Source organism: Rhopalosiphum maidis, chromosome 2, assembly GCF_003676215.2.
Source record: "Rhopalosiphum maidis isolate BTI-1 chromosome 2, ASM367621v3, whole genome shotgun sequence".
Lineage (NCBI taxonomy): Eukaryota > Metazoa > Arthropoda > Insecta > Hemiptera > Aphididae > Rhopalosiphum > Rhopalosiphum maidis.
The window spans coordinates 11,888,193-11,906,079 of NC_040878.1; the positions used below are offsets into that span (position 1 = coordinate 11,888,193).

Here is a 17,887-nt window from a genome sequence, read left to right on the forward strand (position 1 = left end):
GGGTATGAGGTCGATCCTCTACCGGAGAAATATAAATTCTTTTTGAAAATTTTTTAAAGTTGACAAAAATACAAAATACGAGCTAGAATAAAGGAGCAAAGAAGACAATGTTTTATAGATGCTTCAACACAATTTTTTTGACTGTAGGAGATGTTTACATACAATATAACCTGTGACTAAACCAAGACTTGCCTTACATAAATGCAAGAATCTATCCGTTCTAAAATTATAACAGATTCCGTAGCAGATTATTATAAAATTATTATTTACATATCATATCTTAATTTATTTATCACTCATCATCCATCTAATCTCTTCCTCAAACGTTGTAATATTTTATCAAACTTTACGTTTATTTTTTCTATTGAAATATTTGAAACGAAATTTTTGGAAAAAGTTGCTTATACAAAATTATTTGAAGCCTACAATTCAATTTTACATGACGATTCCCTAGAAATTTGGCGACGACGACAAATTGATAAAAATATTCGAAACATCCTCAATACCCTCGATATTTTTCATGAAAATTCGTTTCCAAACGTTTATAAAATATTAAGTACATAATGTCAGTTTTGCCCGTGACTACTATGACTTATGAAAGGTTATTTTTAATGTTACGTGGCCTGAAATTTACCTACGATCAACAATGGGAGAAGATTGCTTAAATGGATTGGCATCATTGAATTAAACATCGTGATAATATAAACGAGGATATCAACCAAACATTGAATGAATATTTTTCTTCTCCTCATCGAGTAAATTTATTACAAAAATGGTTTGTATTTTATAGTATTATATAAAAAAACACTTAGCCACGGTCTTAGTTTCTGGAATCAACTCGAATTTTTCTGTTATCAAAGTTTCCAATGCTTATCGTTTTCGATATTAAAATTAACAAGAACATTTAGTCATTTAGAATACGAACCATACCGTTTCACGATTTACGAAATACAGCGACAGTGTCTTTAAGCTTAGTCAAAGCTGTTTCCTGTTTAGACCATAATATTCACAACCACAAGGTGTAGTTAAGTATTTCAATTCGGTTGATATGTGGTTACAGCGCTTATAAATACGGCAATACCCATGAATGTAAAACAACTATAATTACTGAACTATCAAGTATAATATAGGTACCTACCATACACCGATGCTTGGATCATCTAAATAACGAAACAATATAGTACGCGAACGCATCTTACACGAATCTATGACACCCCGATGGTATAATATGAAAAGATGCCTTCAAATGTATTGATTATTATTGAAGTACTCTGTACACAGCGTCACAGCATTTTTGCTAATTTTAAATCACGATCATGTGTAATAATAATAATTTGAATAAATATTTGCCGCGGAGATAAAAATGTAACCAGTGAGATTTTTCCATGAAAATACTGAACCATAGTTATCATTTTAAAGTTGAACCAAGGTCACACATTAGAAACAATAAAGTTACATTTTTTAAGGTTAACAAAGATAGTGTTATAATAATAACTGATAAGAGATAAGTAGGACGGCCTTTTAAGTTTGATTTTTAAAACGTTGATTTTTTTATGATATTATGGTACTCATAATCTTCTTAATATTTTCGAATTTCTTGATGTTTTTGTCTTTTTCTGATAAATTTCTATAACAAAGTATTCACTTTTTATTGAATAGTTTGTATTTTTTGATGTTGCTTATATATAACAATATTTAATGATTTTTTATATCAATTAAAAAACTATTTTTTTTATAACTTGTTGCATCTAACATTTTTGCCACGTCCTGTCACATGAATTATTTGTATTTATAGCATAAAATCGTTCTTCAATTAATTAAAATATTTAATTTAATTTTAGTACATTTAATAAAAAAAATAAAATAAAATGAGGGACACTGCTCAAAATAAACTGATTGAACTTCAACATAATCCTAGTTCAATACGTAATATTTGTATTATGGCTCATGTTGATCATGGTAAAACAACATTAGCAGATTCTTTGGTAGCCAGTAACGGTGTTATATCTCAGAAGATGGTTGGCAAATTGAGATACATGGATAGTAGACGAGATGAACAACAACGTGGAATAACAATGAAAAGTTCATCAATAGCATTATATCATTGCAAAAGTATAATTCATTAATTGTTCTGTGAATTATATTAGATTATTAAAGTTTATGGATTTGATTTCAGATGAATCGGAATATCTTATCAATGTAATTGATTGTCCTGGACATGTAGATTTTTTTTCTGAAGTCTCTACTGCATTAAGATTATGTGATGGGGCTATTATTATTGTCGATGTTGTAGAAGGAGTTTGTCCTCAAACTCAGGTAAACTATTATTGTCTTATGCACCTCATTTATACTAGTAATTAAATAATAAATAACTAGTTTGATTGATATTTTATATGTACCTGTAATTTTTGGTTGTAGGCTTGTTTAAAGCAGATTTGGTCAGAAAATATTAAACCTATTTTGGTATTAAATAAGATTGATAGGTTGATATTGGAGTTAAATTTAACACCACTTGATGCCTATATTCATTTAACTCAAGTGCTTGAACAGGTAGGTATTAACCTTAATACAATTTAATGGTTTAAATTGTTAATTTTATAATATTTACTATTTAGATAAATGCTGTTGTGGGAGAACTTTTTAAAAAAGATGTATTTGAAAAAGAAGCTGAAACTAAAGAGCATGTCGGTGTACAGACAGGTGAAGATTTGTACAACCAGTGGAGCACTGCCATTGAGGCCGCTGATGATTCCGATTTATATTTTTCACCACAACAGGGAAATGTTGTTTTTGCATCTGCTGCTGATGGCTGGGCATTTAGGTATATTTTTTTCCTACATTAATATTATGTGTACATAACATTTTTAAATCTTTAAGAGGTAAATACAGAGTTAGCTAAAAATAATTTGATAAATTTCTCATAAATCATTAGGAGTTTAAGTAATAATTTATTTTTAAGAAACATGATACTGTCATATTTATAAAGAATAAAATATGTCAATGTTTAAAACTAATTTCTATAAAGGAATATTTGAATTATAAAGAAGTACTTTTTTCTATATTTTGTTAATTGAACAAGTTAATTTTATTATTTAATCTTGAGTACTGTTCAAAATTATACTTATTTAAGTGGTTTTAGTATAGAAACATTTGCAAATTTAGTGTCAAACAAACTTGGTGTGAACGTAGATGTGTTAAAAAAGACATTATGGGGAGATTTTTATTTGCATTCAAAGACCAAAAGAATCATGAAAGGTGCACAAGAAAAAGCCAAGAAACCAATTTTTGTTCAAATGATACTTGAAAACATTTGGCTTATATATGATGTCATTATTAATCAAAAAGTAAATTAAATAATTTTAAAAACAGTTTATGTGATGTTAACTTTGAGCTGTGTCTATAAACAAAAGATAAACATAATTTATTTTCTAGGACAAAGAGCGTTTATTAAAAATTTCTGAAAGTATGAATGTGACACTTTTAGCCAGAGATTTGCGTCAAACAGATACAAGAATTTTATTGCAATCTTTTTTATCTCAATGGATTCCTTTATCTTTATCAGTTTTAGGTAAATATATTTTGATTCATATAAGATATAGCGTAATGATGAATGTATTTAATTAAATCTTGAAATCTACACAGGAATGGTATGTGATAAATGCCCAGCACCAAATCAACTTACTGATGTTAAAATTGAAACTTTACTCTGTCCTCCAATGAAAGAATTTAATCTTATGCCTAAAGAAACTATAGCATTAAAAACTGATTTTTTAAAATGTAGTCCTGATGATGTTTCTGTCCCAGTTATAGCTTTTGTTTCTAAAATGTTTCCGGTATGTTTTAATGTATTTATATATTTTAAAAGAACATTTTGTTATTTAATTTATGTTATATAATTTTAGATTAAAAGAAAATATTTACCTCAAAATAAACCAAAAGTATTAACTGTTGAAGAAATAGCTAAACGACGAGAATTGGCAAGAATTAAGCATGCTTTAAAAAGTAGTGTAATAAAAACAGAAGATTCAGAAACAAAAAGTAGTACTACAGTTAATAATGAAGAAAATAATCCAGAAGTTATAGAACCTACTCAAAATGAGAATGATGTAATGTTCATTGCATTTGGAAGAATGTACAGTGGAACAATTCGTCGTGGTCAAGAAATGTATGTTTTAGGACCTAAACATGATCCATCAAAAATAACAGATAAAGTATGTTTTTAGGAGTTATTTATTTAGAAATTTATATGTTATGAATACAAATTTTATAAAAATTTTATATTATTTTTAGGATTTTTTTGTTGATGAAAATTGCACTTTGGCTACTTTAAAATCTGACCAGCATATCATGAAAACTACCATAACTGATTTGTACATGTTAATGGGTAGAGATTTAGAACCAGTAGATGAAGTTCCCGCTGGCAATATATTTGGTAAAAATATATCTTAAATCATATTTGTAAACTATAAATTGTATTGTTCTTATTTATTATATAGGTGCTGGTAATCTAGAACAGTATATCTTGAAGAGTGCTACTTTGTCTACCACTCTAGCTTGTCCACCATTCACAGAAATTAAAGCTATGGCCACACCAATCATGAGGGTGGCTTTGGAACCAAAACATTCAATGGATTTGCCTGACCTTGTTAGGGGTCTTAAACTACTTAATCAAGCAGATGCATGTGTTCAGGTAATGTAAACATTGTATTGGCAATTAATACTTGATAAACATAATAAATAATATATAAATTGTATTTTATTATACTTTTATAGAAAGATGTATGCACATTTTTATTTAATTGTTTCTGATATGTTTATGTCTCTTTATATTACGATCACATTCCTCTGCTTTTTCTATTTAATTTAAAAAATATTTTTTTGCAACTATATATGCTATCAATTAATGTTGATGAATACGTTTTATGTAGGTTGTGAATCTTGGAATGAAAATAAGTCTTCTCTATACTCAATAATATTGTATTTGAAGGGGACTATTCTAGCTCTTTACTTAATCTAACTAATCTCAGTTGTATTATGTTATTACAGTCACTTATAGCTGATTTTCCTTTCCATATGATTGTAACTAGGTAATATATATATATATATCTTCTACATTTAAGAAAAACGCTAAAAAAGTCTTTGTGCACAGTGGTTCCTCAGTTTTTTAATATTTCGTAGTATCTTTTCATGGATTATTTAGTTTATTATAATTCTATATAGACTTATAGTTTACAAAGACTTGTTTAGTGTTTTTCTTAAATGTTGAAGATATATATATATTACCTAGTACAATCATATGGAAAGGAAAATCAGTTATTAGTGACTGTAATGACAATACAACTGAGATTAGTTAGATGAAATAAAGAACTAGAATAGTCCAAAATGTGCTTAAATTTCTTCTTCCTTGTTATCCATAATTGTACAGACTTTTGTATTATACTATCATATTTATTGAGGTCTTATTCTGTTTGTATCCGGAAGTGTAACAGATTGACGAGGAGCTATTGTTGGATAAGACAAAAATTAAATAAATGTTGGTTGTTTTATTTTATGATGATTACTCATTTCTCTTATGAGTACATCCATTGATTCAGTTTGAGTAACAAATTCATTAATAGATTCAGTAGTTGCATCTTTTGTTTGAATTACTATTGATATTTTATTCTTGTAGTACTAACTATCAAAGTCAATATTTTCAAATACTCTTTGTATGATTGTGTTTATGTATAGCTTACCTTATTTTTATGTTCTGTTATGTCTTTTGGCATTATGGCATTAGTGCCTAGTATATTTCCATACTTTTGGATGTATTCAAGGCTATGCTTCAGCATCGGACTTATTGGGTATCTTTTTAATGTCCTCATAATGTTTGATACTTACTGATATTTGAATAGGACTGTATAGTCATTTGTTTCAAATACTTTATGTCCTTATGCAGTAACACATTTTATTTGTTGTACATATATTATTTTCTATTTTTGGTTGCAAAGTTGGTAAAATTAAACGTTTAACTTTCAAAATTGTATCTGACAATACAAAATTAGTCAACAAAATATTATTGTTTGGCAGTGTTATAGTGGAATAGAGGCATATTGATTTGGAGAAATACTCAAATCTGAGAACATCTTGGAGTCTCTGTCAATGTTGATATGCTTTGATGTAGTAATTTCTTTCATGATTCAAATTTTTAAACACTCTTATTAACTTAAAAAATATACTGATTTACAATATAGGTAATTTTATTAAATCAAGAAAAAAAATGTTTGTTTTATTATATTTGCAGGCCAGCAGGTATTTTTATTACTAAAATTTCTTACAAAAAAATGTGTTGTGAACAAAAACAGTTTGTATTAAATATTTATAGAATTTGATACTTACAGTATTATGATATTTTTTTTTTAGGAAACAATTTCTTGCTGGCATACACTATTATTGACTTAAAATATAACTATTAATATGATATTTAAATAATGATATAAAATCTCAAACTTAAATTAATAAATGAATTAAAATTATAAAACGTATATTGTTTGTTATAGGTAATAATGCAAGAAACAGGTGAACATGTAATTGTCACTGCAGGAGAAGTACATCTTCAAAAATGTTTAGATGATCTTCGTGAAAGGTATCAATAAAAACTTTAACTATAATTTAATATTAGATATTTATATTTAATATTAAAATAAATGAAAAAGCTAAAAAAAATTTAAATCTAACATTTGATATATTAGTTTAAATATTTTAAAATTGTATAACTTTAATTAAATTAAAATATTTAATATGTAAACTTAGGTTATTATAATAGGTAGTTCTTTCTTCTATGTCACCTAATTAATAAACATCAATTTTACTCATTAAAAATATTTTTTACAGATTGTAAAGATTATGAATTTATAAAATTTAGGGAAAAAAATAATTAATTTGTACCAATTTCTCTTAAGTCATCAATCACTATTTTCAACAACCAAACGAGAAGAATTAAAAGAAAATGGCCAAGAAACGCTCTTTTATAAATAATAGTAGTATTAAAAGAAATAATTCGTTTCTGAATCCATCTTAATTAGGAGGTATTGTTCGTGAACAGTTTCCATCCCCAATTAGTCAAGTCATTCATGCTAACTTTATTTTATACTTTCATACCATTTATATTTTATGCCATATTTGGCTTTTTTAATAAATAAGAAAATAACTATACAAATCCAAATATATGTTGATTATTATGATTTGTAATAACAAAATATTTATATTAATCAGTTTTCATCTTTTAATTAGGTATGCTAAAATCGAAGTTATTGCTTCAGCTCCAATAGTACCTTTTCGAGAGACTGTTGTTATGCCACCTAAAGTTGATATGGCTCATGAAATTGTTGAAAACCAAGTAATTATTATTATAATGATGATACAGTTAAACCTTTGAATTGAGTAAAATAAACAGATTATTAATTAGATAATAGTATAATGTTAATGTAAAAAAAGTAATAACAAATATATTTTACATATGTTTAGAAAAACGAAACTGAAGAAAATTCAAACGGTCTTTTAAATGTTTATACATCAAATCATCTATGTTGTATTAAGATACGAGCGGAACCTTTACCGATAGCTGCTACAAATCTTTTGGAGAAATCAACAGACATTTTAAGAGCTTTATCAGAACAAAAAACTGAAAATATTGCTGATGCATTAGACCGTTTAAAAATTGAAGATAGTGCTTCTAAAAATATTAAAATTGCTATTGATACATTTCGGTTACAATTACAAGAAGCACTCGGAAACAGTATAGACGCATCCCAAATTTGGGCGTTTGGACCTAGAAAATGTGGACCAAATATTTTGTTAAATAAAATACCAAGTAAATGCTTATAACAAAGTTGTGTCAATGAGTGAAGTATATTAACAATATTTTATTTCAGATTATTCAAGATCAGTATGGAATCCAAAAGACAATATTAATGATTTGACAAAGTACGAAAATAGTTTTATGAATGGTTTTCAAATAGCAACTTTGGCTGGTCCTCTATGTGAAGAACCAATGACGGGGGTATGTTTTGTTGTTGAAGATTGGACAGTTGATGTTGTACAACAGATCTCGAGGTAAATAATTTATTTCTTAATTTTATTAACATATGAATTATTAAAATTGGATATTGATTAAAAAACAGTGATCCTTATGGACCCATGTCTGGTCAAATCATGTCAGCTGTGAAAGAAGGATGTCGGAAAGCTTTTCAAGCTCAACCACAAAGACTCATGGCTGCTATGTACTCATGTTCTATTCAAGCTAATGCTGAAATTCTAGGTACATTTTGCATATTTAGTTTTTATTGATTTTATCGTTTTCTATAAAACATTTGTTGTTTAGGTAAAATGTATGCAGTTTTGGGAAGACGTCATGGTCGAGTTATTAGTTCAGATATGGCACACGGTTCAGCATCCACTTTCAATATTACTGCTTTGTTACCAGTTATTGAAAGCTTTTCATTTTCTGCTGAAATACGCAAACAAACATCTGGTTTAGCTAGTCCACAACTAGTTTTTAGTCATTGGGAGGTAATAAATATTAAAACTATTTGTATAAATTATTATTTAAAACATTTTCTCACAATAGGTAATTGATATTGATCCATTTTGGGTACCAAATACCGAGGAAGAATTGGAACTGTTTGGAGAAAAAGCTGATTCTGGTAATCGAGCTTTAAATTACATGAACGCAGTCCGTAGACGTAAAGGTTTATCAGTAGAAGAAAAAATTGTTGAATTTGGTGAAAAACAACGTACTTTATCAAAAAATAAATAATGCTTTTTTATTAAAATTATGTCTTTAAAAGAATAGATGTACAGTATTCTTTTATTTATTTAAATATAATATCAATTGTTATGTCTTTATTTCTTTTTCTCAGTTTTTTTAGCAGCTTTCTTTTTCATCATTTGAACTCTCTTTTCCATAACAGACATCATAGTACTTGAAGTGGGCGGGTAATGTTTAGGACTGCTGTTAGCAGAAGACGATTTAGATTTACTAGAACTTGATTTGGCTCCTACAAAAAGATATATCATTTATTATACCTAATGTTATTATTTATAATTCACAAATATTTATGAAATTTACCTTGTGAGGTTTTGCTGCTGGATAATTTTTCCGCTTTAGATCCAGAAGCATTTTTGGAAGAGCTTTTCTTGCTTTCCTTTCCCGATGAACGTGAATCCTTTACATATAATAAAAAAAATTAAATCCTACAAAAACAAGATATTACACATGAGAGACTTATACTTACAGTTTTCTGAGAGTCTTTCTGTCTACAATTGATACAGTACCAGACAATTCGAGGGTCATTCAAATTTATGTCTATTATTGGTGGGTTATGGCAGTTTTGATGATACATAGAATGGCATTCTAAACATTCTACCAGGCTGTTTCCCATCAAAACGTAACTCTCTCTAAAAAACGAAACAAAAAGAAATCAAACTATTGGCTGTTTCAAAGTAGAAATGACTATTTTTCACATACTTGCAAGTACAACAGGAATAAGGTTCTACCTTTTCTGTTTCTGATTCAGAATCTGAGTCAATATTTATGACAGGATCAGATTTGGCCTGTTCCAACGTAATAGTGGGCGGTGGTGATGAGCTCACTTCTATTATGGATTTGGATGTTGTTGCTATCGGACTAGAAGAGGAACTCGAACTACTTGACTCGTCGTCTAACTGGAATGTTTTTAAATGTATATTATGCTGTTAACGTAACATAGATATGATTTTAACTTACATCAACTTGTTCAATTCCTAGATCTTTAGATAGCAAAGCGGTAGGAACAGGTAATTTTTTGGCAGCGTTTGTAGGACGCCGACTGCTACCGTACAACTCTTGTATAGAGTCTTCAAAATGTTTTAACAAAAGTTTGACAGAATTTGAATCTTTGGTGCGGCGTAAGAGTTTGAAACCGGTCTTCATGAATGGTTCAAATTCTATAGAGGCCTCCATGACACGTGTTGGGTGATTAAAAATGTATAAGTGAAAACAAACTGGATATTTTAGAAATTAAAAATGATTCAGGATTGATGTAGGGAAATAATAAATATACCGTGTCCAAAGCATAGAGTATTAGTCTATGGTCCAAAGTAAACTGTAAGCTTATATTTTGTTTTTACTTGTTATCAATAGCGAGCGGGTGGCTCGCTTATCGAAATAAAATGTACTAAAAAATCGCGTAAATATGTAATATCATTGATAATAATATTTATAGCACGAATTACTTCTATATGTAGTAGTTCGTGATTTATAGTCAATGGTAACATTATCTACGTGAAAAATGTAATTCTTTCAATTCCGATTCTTTTTTAGGTTTCTCGACCAAGAGAAGAAAAATACGTTATTTTTAAAATCGTGATTCGTCAGTTATTTTTCATTATTCTAATATGATTTACGATTTACGCCTCAGTTCAGAACTGCAACAGCTTAGCCCAACAACTTAATAGAATTAAAAAATGAGTTGTCTGCGCAATATTAAATGCAATATGCCAATATTTACTTAAAAATTGAGACATTTTTAAATTTTTACTATATATCTATCATAGAGTTACTAACGTAGCATTTCAAATTTGGGTTTTCGATCCAAAAAAAAATATGATATAGGTACTGTAATATTTGGTTTTTAAAGTAATTATTCCTGATTAATGATTTTATTTACAAGTTGTTGCAGTTTTGAAATGAGGCGTCCATACGTTTCAGCAAATACTTTAAATGATTTAAATGGTTTAAAGTATTTTGTTCCAGATAGTAACTAGTAAGCACTGAGCCACTGATCAATGAGCATAGTGCATAGATAAAGAAGTAACTGCTCACCAGTCAAAAATTTCAAATTCTAACGATTTTCTCTAAGATAAACTTATGAATAGTTAACACTGTTAAGCATTACATTTAATTTCAAACACAATTTATGTATTTTAATAAAACTGTTTAATTAATTATATCTACTCGTGTAGTTGTGTTTTAAATAAAAAATAAAAATTACGCGCACAGTGCAGAATTTTATGTTTCATAATTCAAGAAACTATTTTTTCAACGATATATTATTTAATTTTGAATTTTGAATTATGATTATGTGTTTTAACAAGATCGTCAATTTATTATAACTCATAATTTAAAAATTTTTTGACCGTCGTCAGAACAAAATACGAAATTCCGCTATTTTATTTCACTTTATTCTAAGCACCATGGGAGTGGTTCGGGGTTCCAAAGACTTAGATAGGGAGTGGGGGTTAAGTCATACTATTCATACCATACCATAGTATAAATAGTATCATGAGGTATTGACGTATAGTTGGTATAGTTTGTTTATACTTTTTACTTCTTAGTATAGATAATTGGTACACACTTGTAAGTTATGAGTGTCTATATGTTTTTTTATAATATACAATTTTTCTAGAAATACGGGCTTAGCTCCTATCTCCTATGGTTCCTTTGGAGCCGCGCCAGATATATGATCGGAATATTCAACATAATATCTTAAATCGTGATGTTAAGTACCAACTATGGATTATGTTTTTTTAAATTCTGTGCATGTAAGTACTAATTTGGGTGTTTTAAGGACACGTCGATTTTCATGAACCTTTTTGCAAAAAGTCGAGACATTAAAGATATCGATATAGACATATAGTAGGTACTCTTACATATTTTACGAAGGATCAGCTACACGGTTCATTATACCTTAACTATAGTCTATAATAATATAGGTTTAACCATAAAATAGACTTACCGCAGTATCGTGGTGGTAAAGTTTAACTATTAACTCGTACTTAAAGTGGCCTATCTACGACCCCGTTTGATTGTTATGTAAAAAAATACATCTTATTCTATAATACTATTCATGGTACCTACTACAGTATTATTATGTCTATGATTTATTGTCATGATCCGCCGTTCGTTTTCTACTTTCATTATCTACAAAAAGATTAACTGAGGAAATAATTATTTACCAGCGGTATTTTTGTGGCTCGGTATATGAACTACCCTCCTCTTTGGGTCTTAGTTAACTCCTTTTGAAAATTAAAGACGCAACAAAACCCTCATTTGCTGTCACATGTGTCACTTTTTTAGAAACAAACAACACTACAAATTTTCAATTTCTGTTTGTTGAATATTTAATTTTTTAAACGAGATACGAGCATTAAATAATTGTAACACATACATATACGAGCATATTGCATACAAATGATTAGTTTTTAGTTGTTTTCCATTTCGTAAAATCCCGCATTAGCGGTGTTTCATTGTCGTCATAACTTTCGGCACAAAAAAATGTGATCGGAAAATAGATCGTCCAGACAATACCAGACGGTTGCTGTTGTAACAGCACATGAGTATGTCATAATATTATTATTATTATTACTAAGCGCTTAATAACCTGCAATAATGCGACGAATGGGACACGCCTCGAGAAGTCGAGACCATAATGGTAAAACACGTCTTTTATATGACGCACTGATAAACTATTCGTCGAGACGAAGAACGTTATTACGTTAGACTCTGGAGTTCGAATAATAGAACGTCGATTTAAAATTGACGGGCAACGGCGCACGATCTTGTGTTGAAAATTGATTTCCGAAACGTGCGAAATTATTCGTGGTTTCCAATATCTCAGCGGGTCTGTACGGATCAACGAAGGAGTTCAGGATGAAATTAAAATATTAAACTGATATATACAAAGTTAAATTTGTCATAATATATATTATCTTCCTTGTATATCTTTTATTTTGTATATTATACATTTTTATTTGTATTTGTAATATATTTAATTACGCATTTACGAAAGTTGTTATCTGTTTGGTTACATAGTGCAATAGTGCATAGACATAAATATATAATATGCCTATTGTATAAAATTAATGTCTTGTCATTTCAGTACAATTCAAATACACAATTTCAAACTCAGATATTGGTCTTCTGTTGTGTTGTGTGAAATATAAGAGTTGCTAATGAAAAATGAAAAATAAATAAATAATATGTTTGTTTCGTACAAATGTTGGCAGTTTATTACGATAAATCATAAAATAATAAATCAGGGTGTATAAGTATAACCATTATAACCAACTCCTCAAAAATAATTTAACCATTCATTAAGTTATGGTTTAAATTATTTTAAATGGATTGAATATTTGAATCCAATAATAATTATACAATTATTGTATTAATGATATTATATCTCATTAGTTATTATAATTATTGTTTGTAACAATAGAATTCATGCATGAGAAATAGAAAGAAAAAAATATTAAATTAAACATTACATAACAAGTAACATCAATAAAATGATAAAACAATTTCTCATGTAATTTTTTTTTGTTTTAGTGTTATAATTTTTACATGTTAACATTTTACACCATTTATATGATTTATACTTATTTATTACACGCTGTACTATATATTATCCCAATATTAAAATAAGATCCTTAGAAACAAGGAAATAAATAAATAATAAAATATTTAAAATTCTCAAGATCAAACCTATAAATGAATTAATCTTAAAGAATGATTAAAGGATGTTACAGTTGGCACAACGTGCTATATTTTATTTGGCTAGTTCATTTGACAGCCAATCCAATCCTTCATATAAACCATTGCCTTGAGTTGCACACGTAGATTGAATATACCACTTTCTCTGGTGTAGTTGATTCAGTCCAAGTTTGTTTGTGAGATCCGATACATTCATTGCGTTAGGAAGATCTTGTTTGTTCGCAAATACTAACAACACAGCATCTCTGAGGTCGTCTTCTTGCAGCATGTTGTGTAGCTCTCGTTCTGCTTCTGCAACTCTTTCTCGATCATTAGAATCTACAACAAATATCAATCCCTGGGTGTTTTGGAAGTAGTGCCGCCACAAAGGACGGATTTTATCTTGGCCACCCACATCCCATACTGTGAATGCAATATTTTTGTATTCAACAGTCTCAACGTTGAATCCTATTGTCGGTATGGTAGTAATGATTTCACCTAGTTTTAGCTTGTAAAGTATGGTAGTTTTACCGGCTGCATCTAAGCCAACCATCAGTATGCGCATTTGTTTTTTTCCGAACAAACGGGTGAAAACTGTTGACAATGTTAAGCCCATCGTGTATATCTTAGAAACAATATACCTGAAAAATCGTTATTATTGGGATGTTTGATTAAACTATTATGGCGTAATTAAGTCAATTTAAATGTAATTTAGAATCGACCTTGGATGAATTTTAAACAAAATAACAATATAATTTACCCATTTATTGAGAAACTTCGGTGAGATACGTTGTGAACGACAGTTGTCGGGCGGAGTTAAACGAACGTCGACAAAATTTGTCCTAAACAAGCACCAAATGGCCACATTTATATAAAATCGTCTTTGTTTTTCATCTAACGTTATCATTCGTGTACGTGTATTATCATTGTACAATGGCGGTGATAAGGTGTTTGGAGTAGGTTGGATATGCTGGAATCATATTGATTTTTTAGTTCTTAAAGCACCGGTCCTACTGTACAGACCTGTCAAGGGTTCGTGATAAGAATAACATTGACGGACAATTTTGCTGCCAATAAAAATAACATCAAATTTAATAATTGATAAATTTTCCCCGAAAACGGTGTTTATTAATAGTTTTTATTCTTTAAGTCTGTGATAGTTGTACCATGCGTTTGGGGACGTGTTGTGCCTCGTTAGTAATTTGAGTTTAATTGATGAAAACACGTTCAACGATACTCGTCGAAAATGACTACTTCGTTTCTGGAGAACAAAATTTTGAATCTACAGGCCCGTTTGAAGGCGGACAACGACACCGTTGAGGAGATGACACCTCCATCACTCTCCAGTCCCAGACAGGGATCGGGGAGACGACCCAAACAACGTGAGTATACGCCCAGTTAGGTTTTTTTCTTCTGTATTAAATAATGTAACATATCAACTAAAATGGAGATCATCATGACCTTGATTGCTACATTATAATTTGTAATATAATTTTAGTTGGCGACATGGGAACGCCGACTAGGACTCGTAAGCACATTGACCTACCAGTAAGTGTACTGATGCAGCCACGGGTCGAGGATACTTCTGAAGTCGAAGTCAAGATGAAACAGATCATGAAAATGAGTGGTTTACTGACTATTAATGGAATCGTTAGTATAGTACTATTATGTTTATAAAGGTTTAATTTTTGTTTAATCAATTTGTTTTTAATGTTTAGAAATATAAAACTGAGTTAAAAGATTTAGAGCATCTCGGAGAATTAGGAAGTGGTACGTGCGGTCACGTAGTTAGAATGTTGCATAAACCTAGTAATACTGAAATAGCTGTCAAAGTGAGTTGTACTTTTCTAAATTGATTAATTTCATAATTAATAATAATTTTGTTTTGTTCTTATATTATTTAGCAAATGAGAAGGTCTGGAAATAGTGAAGAAAATAAACGTATTACCACTGATCTTGAAGTGGTACTCAAGTCTCATGACTGTCCATATATCGTTAAATGTTTGGGTGCATTTATTACTGAATCAGATGTGTGTATATGCATGGAATTGATGGCTACCTGTTTTGATCGTCTTTTGAGAAGACTCAAAGTACCAATTCCAGAAGATGTACTTGGGAAAGTCGCTTTACATGTTAGTATAAAAATTCCTTAAAATTAAATAATGTAAATAATGCATAATTTATGTTTTAGACTGTAAAAGCATTGAGCTATTTAAAAGAGTCTCATGATGTTATACATAGAGATGTTAAACCATCAAATATTTTGCTGGACGAAAGGGGAAATGTAAAACTATGTGACTTTGGTATTTCGGGTAGATTAGTTGATTCTAAAGCTCGTACTAAAAATGCTGGATGTGCTGCTTACATGGCTGTATGTATTACTTAATTTGAATAAAAAATCAAATCAAAATTAACTTTATTGTATTGATTAAATTTTGGGTTTTTAGCCTGAAAGAATTGAACCTAGGCAACTAGATTATGATATACGATCTGATATTTGGAGTTTGGGGATTACGTTGGTTGAATTGGCTACGGGTGTGTTTCCATACCGTGATTGTAAATGTGATTTTGAAGTGTTGAGTCGGGTTTTAAATGATGACCCTCCTTCACTTCCCCAAGATCAAGAGTTCACCTTAGAATTTAGAAATTTTGTATCTAGTTGGTGAGTATTTAGAAAATATACTGAACAATCTAATTTATGTATTTTTTATATTTATATTTAAATGTATTGTTATTTTTAGTTTGATTAAGGATTACAAAGTACGACCAAAATACAAACAATTATTAGAACACTCATTTTTACAAAAATATATGATAAAAACAGTGAATGTTGCTGAATGGTATGCTGAAGCTACAAGTCAAAATATAATACTCAAGTAATTTAAGCTTTATTTATGTGTTTTGACTTTTAATTTTATATTAAATTATTTTGATAAATAAATTTAAAAAATATTCATTAATTAATTTTATAATTTACAGATTAGCAAAACCGGTTGTAGAAAACGTTCCTATTAGTGTCCGTAAGATGTCAGATAATCAATTTCCTTCATTGAGTTTAATTGATAAAAACAAAATCAATGGGTTAGTTAAAGTAGTTAAATGTGTTAACAACTTTAATAAATGTGTATTTGGTTGTTTATATATTTAGAAATTTGGTCATTGACTCTCCAAAACCTGTGAAACGCTTCCCAAGTATGGAAGTACCTCCTTCAGTGTTGTTGTCACCGTATAAACAATTGACGGGACAATTGACAAACGGCGGTAATGTTTCTGCAAATACTAGTCCATTAGTACTACAACGGTTTTATCATCAACAAAACCAACACCATTCTAGGTGAGAATATTGAAATCAATTATTTGAGATTAATTATGACAAATTAAAACAATTTTGATTTCATGTTTTTCAAAATAAATCTAACTAAATCTTAACTTTTATTTGTTTTAGGTCATCTTCTGTATCTCCAAGTCGGTTTGAACGAAATACTCCTAGAGAAATTAATCCCTCAGATTCACCGAAACCTAGTCCAAGGAAGAGTCTGATTTCTACCTACCTCAAATTTGCTCCATGGAGCAAAACTCCTCCTAGTCCTCCACCACGAAACCAAAACACACCACTAATTTCATCGCCTTTAGTAACAAGACGTGAGGTGTGCCCTGCCTCTCCAGCTCCTGTACGTAAGACTTTTGAAGGTTCTCCAGCCTTATCTAGACGATATGTATCTCCTGTTCCACCAACTCCACCACCACGTCGTCTATCAGAAAGTGGATCGTCCCCTCTACACACATTTTACCAACAACGACTATTTGGTCAACCAAAATTGGATGAAAAAGATCGAAGATATACACCTCAACCACGTAGACGTGTCGTTTGCCAGTTTAACGATATATGACAACTACTGTGTGGACAGAGACGTAAAGAATCTGTTCCCAAAAACAGTGAGTGAACTACACAGTTTAATTAGAACGTTATAACATAAATTATTAAATCATGTTCGATATAAAATATTTAATTTAGCAATTTAAAAAGACAATTTATACATAATAATATAATATTAAATTATGAAAAACAATGTTGAACACATTATATCTAATTAATTGTATGACAGATCTAGTTACTATTCAATTCGCTAAAAATTACTTTTTAATTTTTTTCTATTAATTTTTTTTACTTGATGCACATTTCATTATTGTTACATGTGTTGAACAGTTGTGCAATTGCAACTAGCAATTCAGATCCAATTATAGTATAATATTAATATTTTATGGGAATGTTTAACAAACATGAACATGAATCTTAACTGGTAACCAGTTCCTTATTTGTCTATTAACTGGTGAATCTACTCGCTAAATTCTTATTATTAAGAAAGTGAGTATATTATTCTGGATATATTATATTAT

At 29.4% G+C, this 17,887-nt stretch overlaps 4 protein-coding genes across 6 annotated transcripts; 2 read left to right on the top strand and 2 right to left on the bottom strand.

Moving 5' to 3' along the window:
• Positions 1 to 1,733: 1,733 nt before the first annotated feature.
• On the top strand, positions 1,734 to 8,886 carry LOC113553941 (elongation factor-like GTPase 1). Of its 3 annotated transcripts, none has more exons than XM_026957541.1 (17): positions 1,734 to 2,112; positions 2,177 to 2,316; positions 2,419 to 2,550; positions 2,616 to 2,821; positions 3,131 to 3,344; positions 3,433 to 3,568; positions 3,643 to 3,833; positions 3,903 to 4,211; positions 4,291 to 4,432; positions 4,497 to 4,690; positions 6,540 to 6,625; positions 7,273 to 7,378; positions 7,507 to 7,852; positions 7,914 to 8,094; positions 8,163 to 8,299; positions 8,363 to 8,550; positions 8,609 to 8,886. In XM_026957541.1, the coding sequence occupies exons 1-17, from the start codon at positions 1,869 to 1,871 to the stop codon at positions 8,795 to 8,797; spliced, it is 3,141 nt and encodes a 1,046-aa protein (XP_026813342.1). In that variant the 5' UTR covers positions 1,734 to 1,868; the 3' UTR covers positions 8,798 to 8,886. The 3 variants fall into 3 exon arrangements, with proteins under 3 accessions (XP_026813342.1, XP_026813343.1, XP_026813344.1); XM_026957542.1 differs by having other exon boundaries at positions 1,735 to 2,112; positions 3,140 to 3,344; XM_026957543.1 differs by lacking the exons at positions 1,734 to 2,112; positions 2,177 to 2,316; positions 2,419 to 2,550 and having other exon boundaries at positions 2,661 to 2,821; positions 3,145 to 3,344.
• LOC113553942 (integrator complex subunit 12) lies at positions 8,788 to 10,208 on the bottom strand. The gene is made up of 5 exons (XM_026957544.1): positions 9,767 to 10,208; positions 9,509 to 9,705; positions 9,276 to 9,438; positions 9,110 to 9,206; positions 8,788 to 9,038 (listed from the first exon to the last, which is right to left on the bottom strand). The coding sequence occupies exons 1-5, from the start codon at positions 9,980 to 9,982 to the stop codon at positions 8,884 to 8,886; spliced, it is 828 nt and encodes a 275-aa protein (XP_026813345.1). The 5' UTR covers positions 9,983 to 10,208; the 3' UTR covers positions 8,788 to 8,883.
• A 2,985-nt stretch (positions 10,209 to 13,193) lies between these two features.
• On the bottom strand, positions 13,194 to 14,386 carry LOC113551938 (ADP-ribosylation factor 2). Its single transcript, XM_026954529.1, has 2 exons — positions 14,250 to 14,386; positions 13,194 to 14,130 (listed from the first exon to the last, which is right to left on the bottom strand). The coding sequence occupies exon 2, from the start codon at positions 14,103 to 14,105 to the stop codon at positions 13,566 to 13,568; it is 540 nt and encodes a 179-aa protein (XP_026810330.1). The 5' UTR covers positions 14,106 to 14,130; positions 14,250 to 14,386; the 3' UTR covers positions 13,194 to 13,565.
• A 349-nt stretch (positions 14,387 to 14,735) lies between these two features.
• Positions 14,736 to 17,838, top strand: LOC113551935 (dual specificity mitogen-activated protein kinase kinase 7-like). The gene is made up of 10 exons (XM_026954525.1): positions 14,736 to 14,871; positions 14,988 to 15,139; positions 15,208 to 15,321; positions 15,394 to 15,621; positions 15,681 to 15,860; positions 15,937 to 16,151; positions 16,231 to 16,365; positions 16,469 to 16,570; positions 16,638 to 16,823; positions 16,935 to 17,838. Exons 1-10 carry the CDS (start codon positions 14,736 to 14,738, stop codon positions 17,377 to 17,379), a joined length of 1,893 nt encoding a protein of 630 aa, XP_026810326.1. The 3' UTR covers positions 17,380 to 17,838.
• Positions 17,839 to 17,887: the final 49 nt, after the last annotated feature.

Coding starts and splice junctions, on each gene's coding strand:
- LOC113551935 (XM_026954525.1), top strand. CDS start 14,736: ATGACTACTTCGTTTCTGGAGAACAAAATTTTGAATCTACAGGCCCGT. Junction 14,872..14,987: donor GGGGAGACGACCCAAACAAC/GTGAGTATACGC, acceptor ATATAATTTTAG/TTGGCGACATGGGAACGCCG. Junction 16,824..16,934: donor CAAAACCAACACCATTCTAG/GTGAGAATATTG, acceptor TATTTGTTTTAG/GTCATCTTCTGTATCTCCAA.
- LOC113551938 (XM_026954529.1), bottom strand. CDS start 14,105: ATGGGCTTAACATTGTCAACAGTTTTCACCCGTTTGTTCGGAAAAAAA.
- LOC113553941 (XM_026957541.1), top strand. CDS start 1,869: ATGAGGGACACTGCTCAAAATAAACTGATTGAACTTCAACATAATCCT. Junction 2,113..2,176: donor AGCATTATATCATTGCAAAA/GTATAATTCATT, acceptor ATTTGATTTCAG/ATGAATCGGAATATCTTATC. Junction 2,317..2,418: donor GAGTTTGTCCTCAAACTCAG/GTAAACTATTAT, acceptor TTTTGGTTGTAG/GCTTGTTTAAAGCAGATTTG.
- LOC113553942 (XM_026957544.1), bottom strand. CDS start 9,982: ATGGAGGCCTCTATAGAATTTGAACCATTCATGAAGACCGGTTTCAAA. Junction 9,706..9,766: donor TAGGAATTGAACAAGTTGAT/GTAAGTTAAAAT, acceptor AAAACATTCCAG/TTAGACGACGAGTCAAGTAG. Junction 9,039..9,109: donor CAGCAGCAAAACCTCACAAG/GTAAATTTCATA, acceptor ATCTTTTTGTAG/GAGCCAAATCAAGTTCTAGT.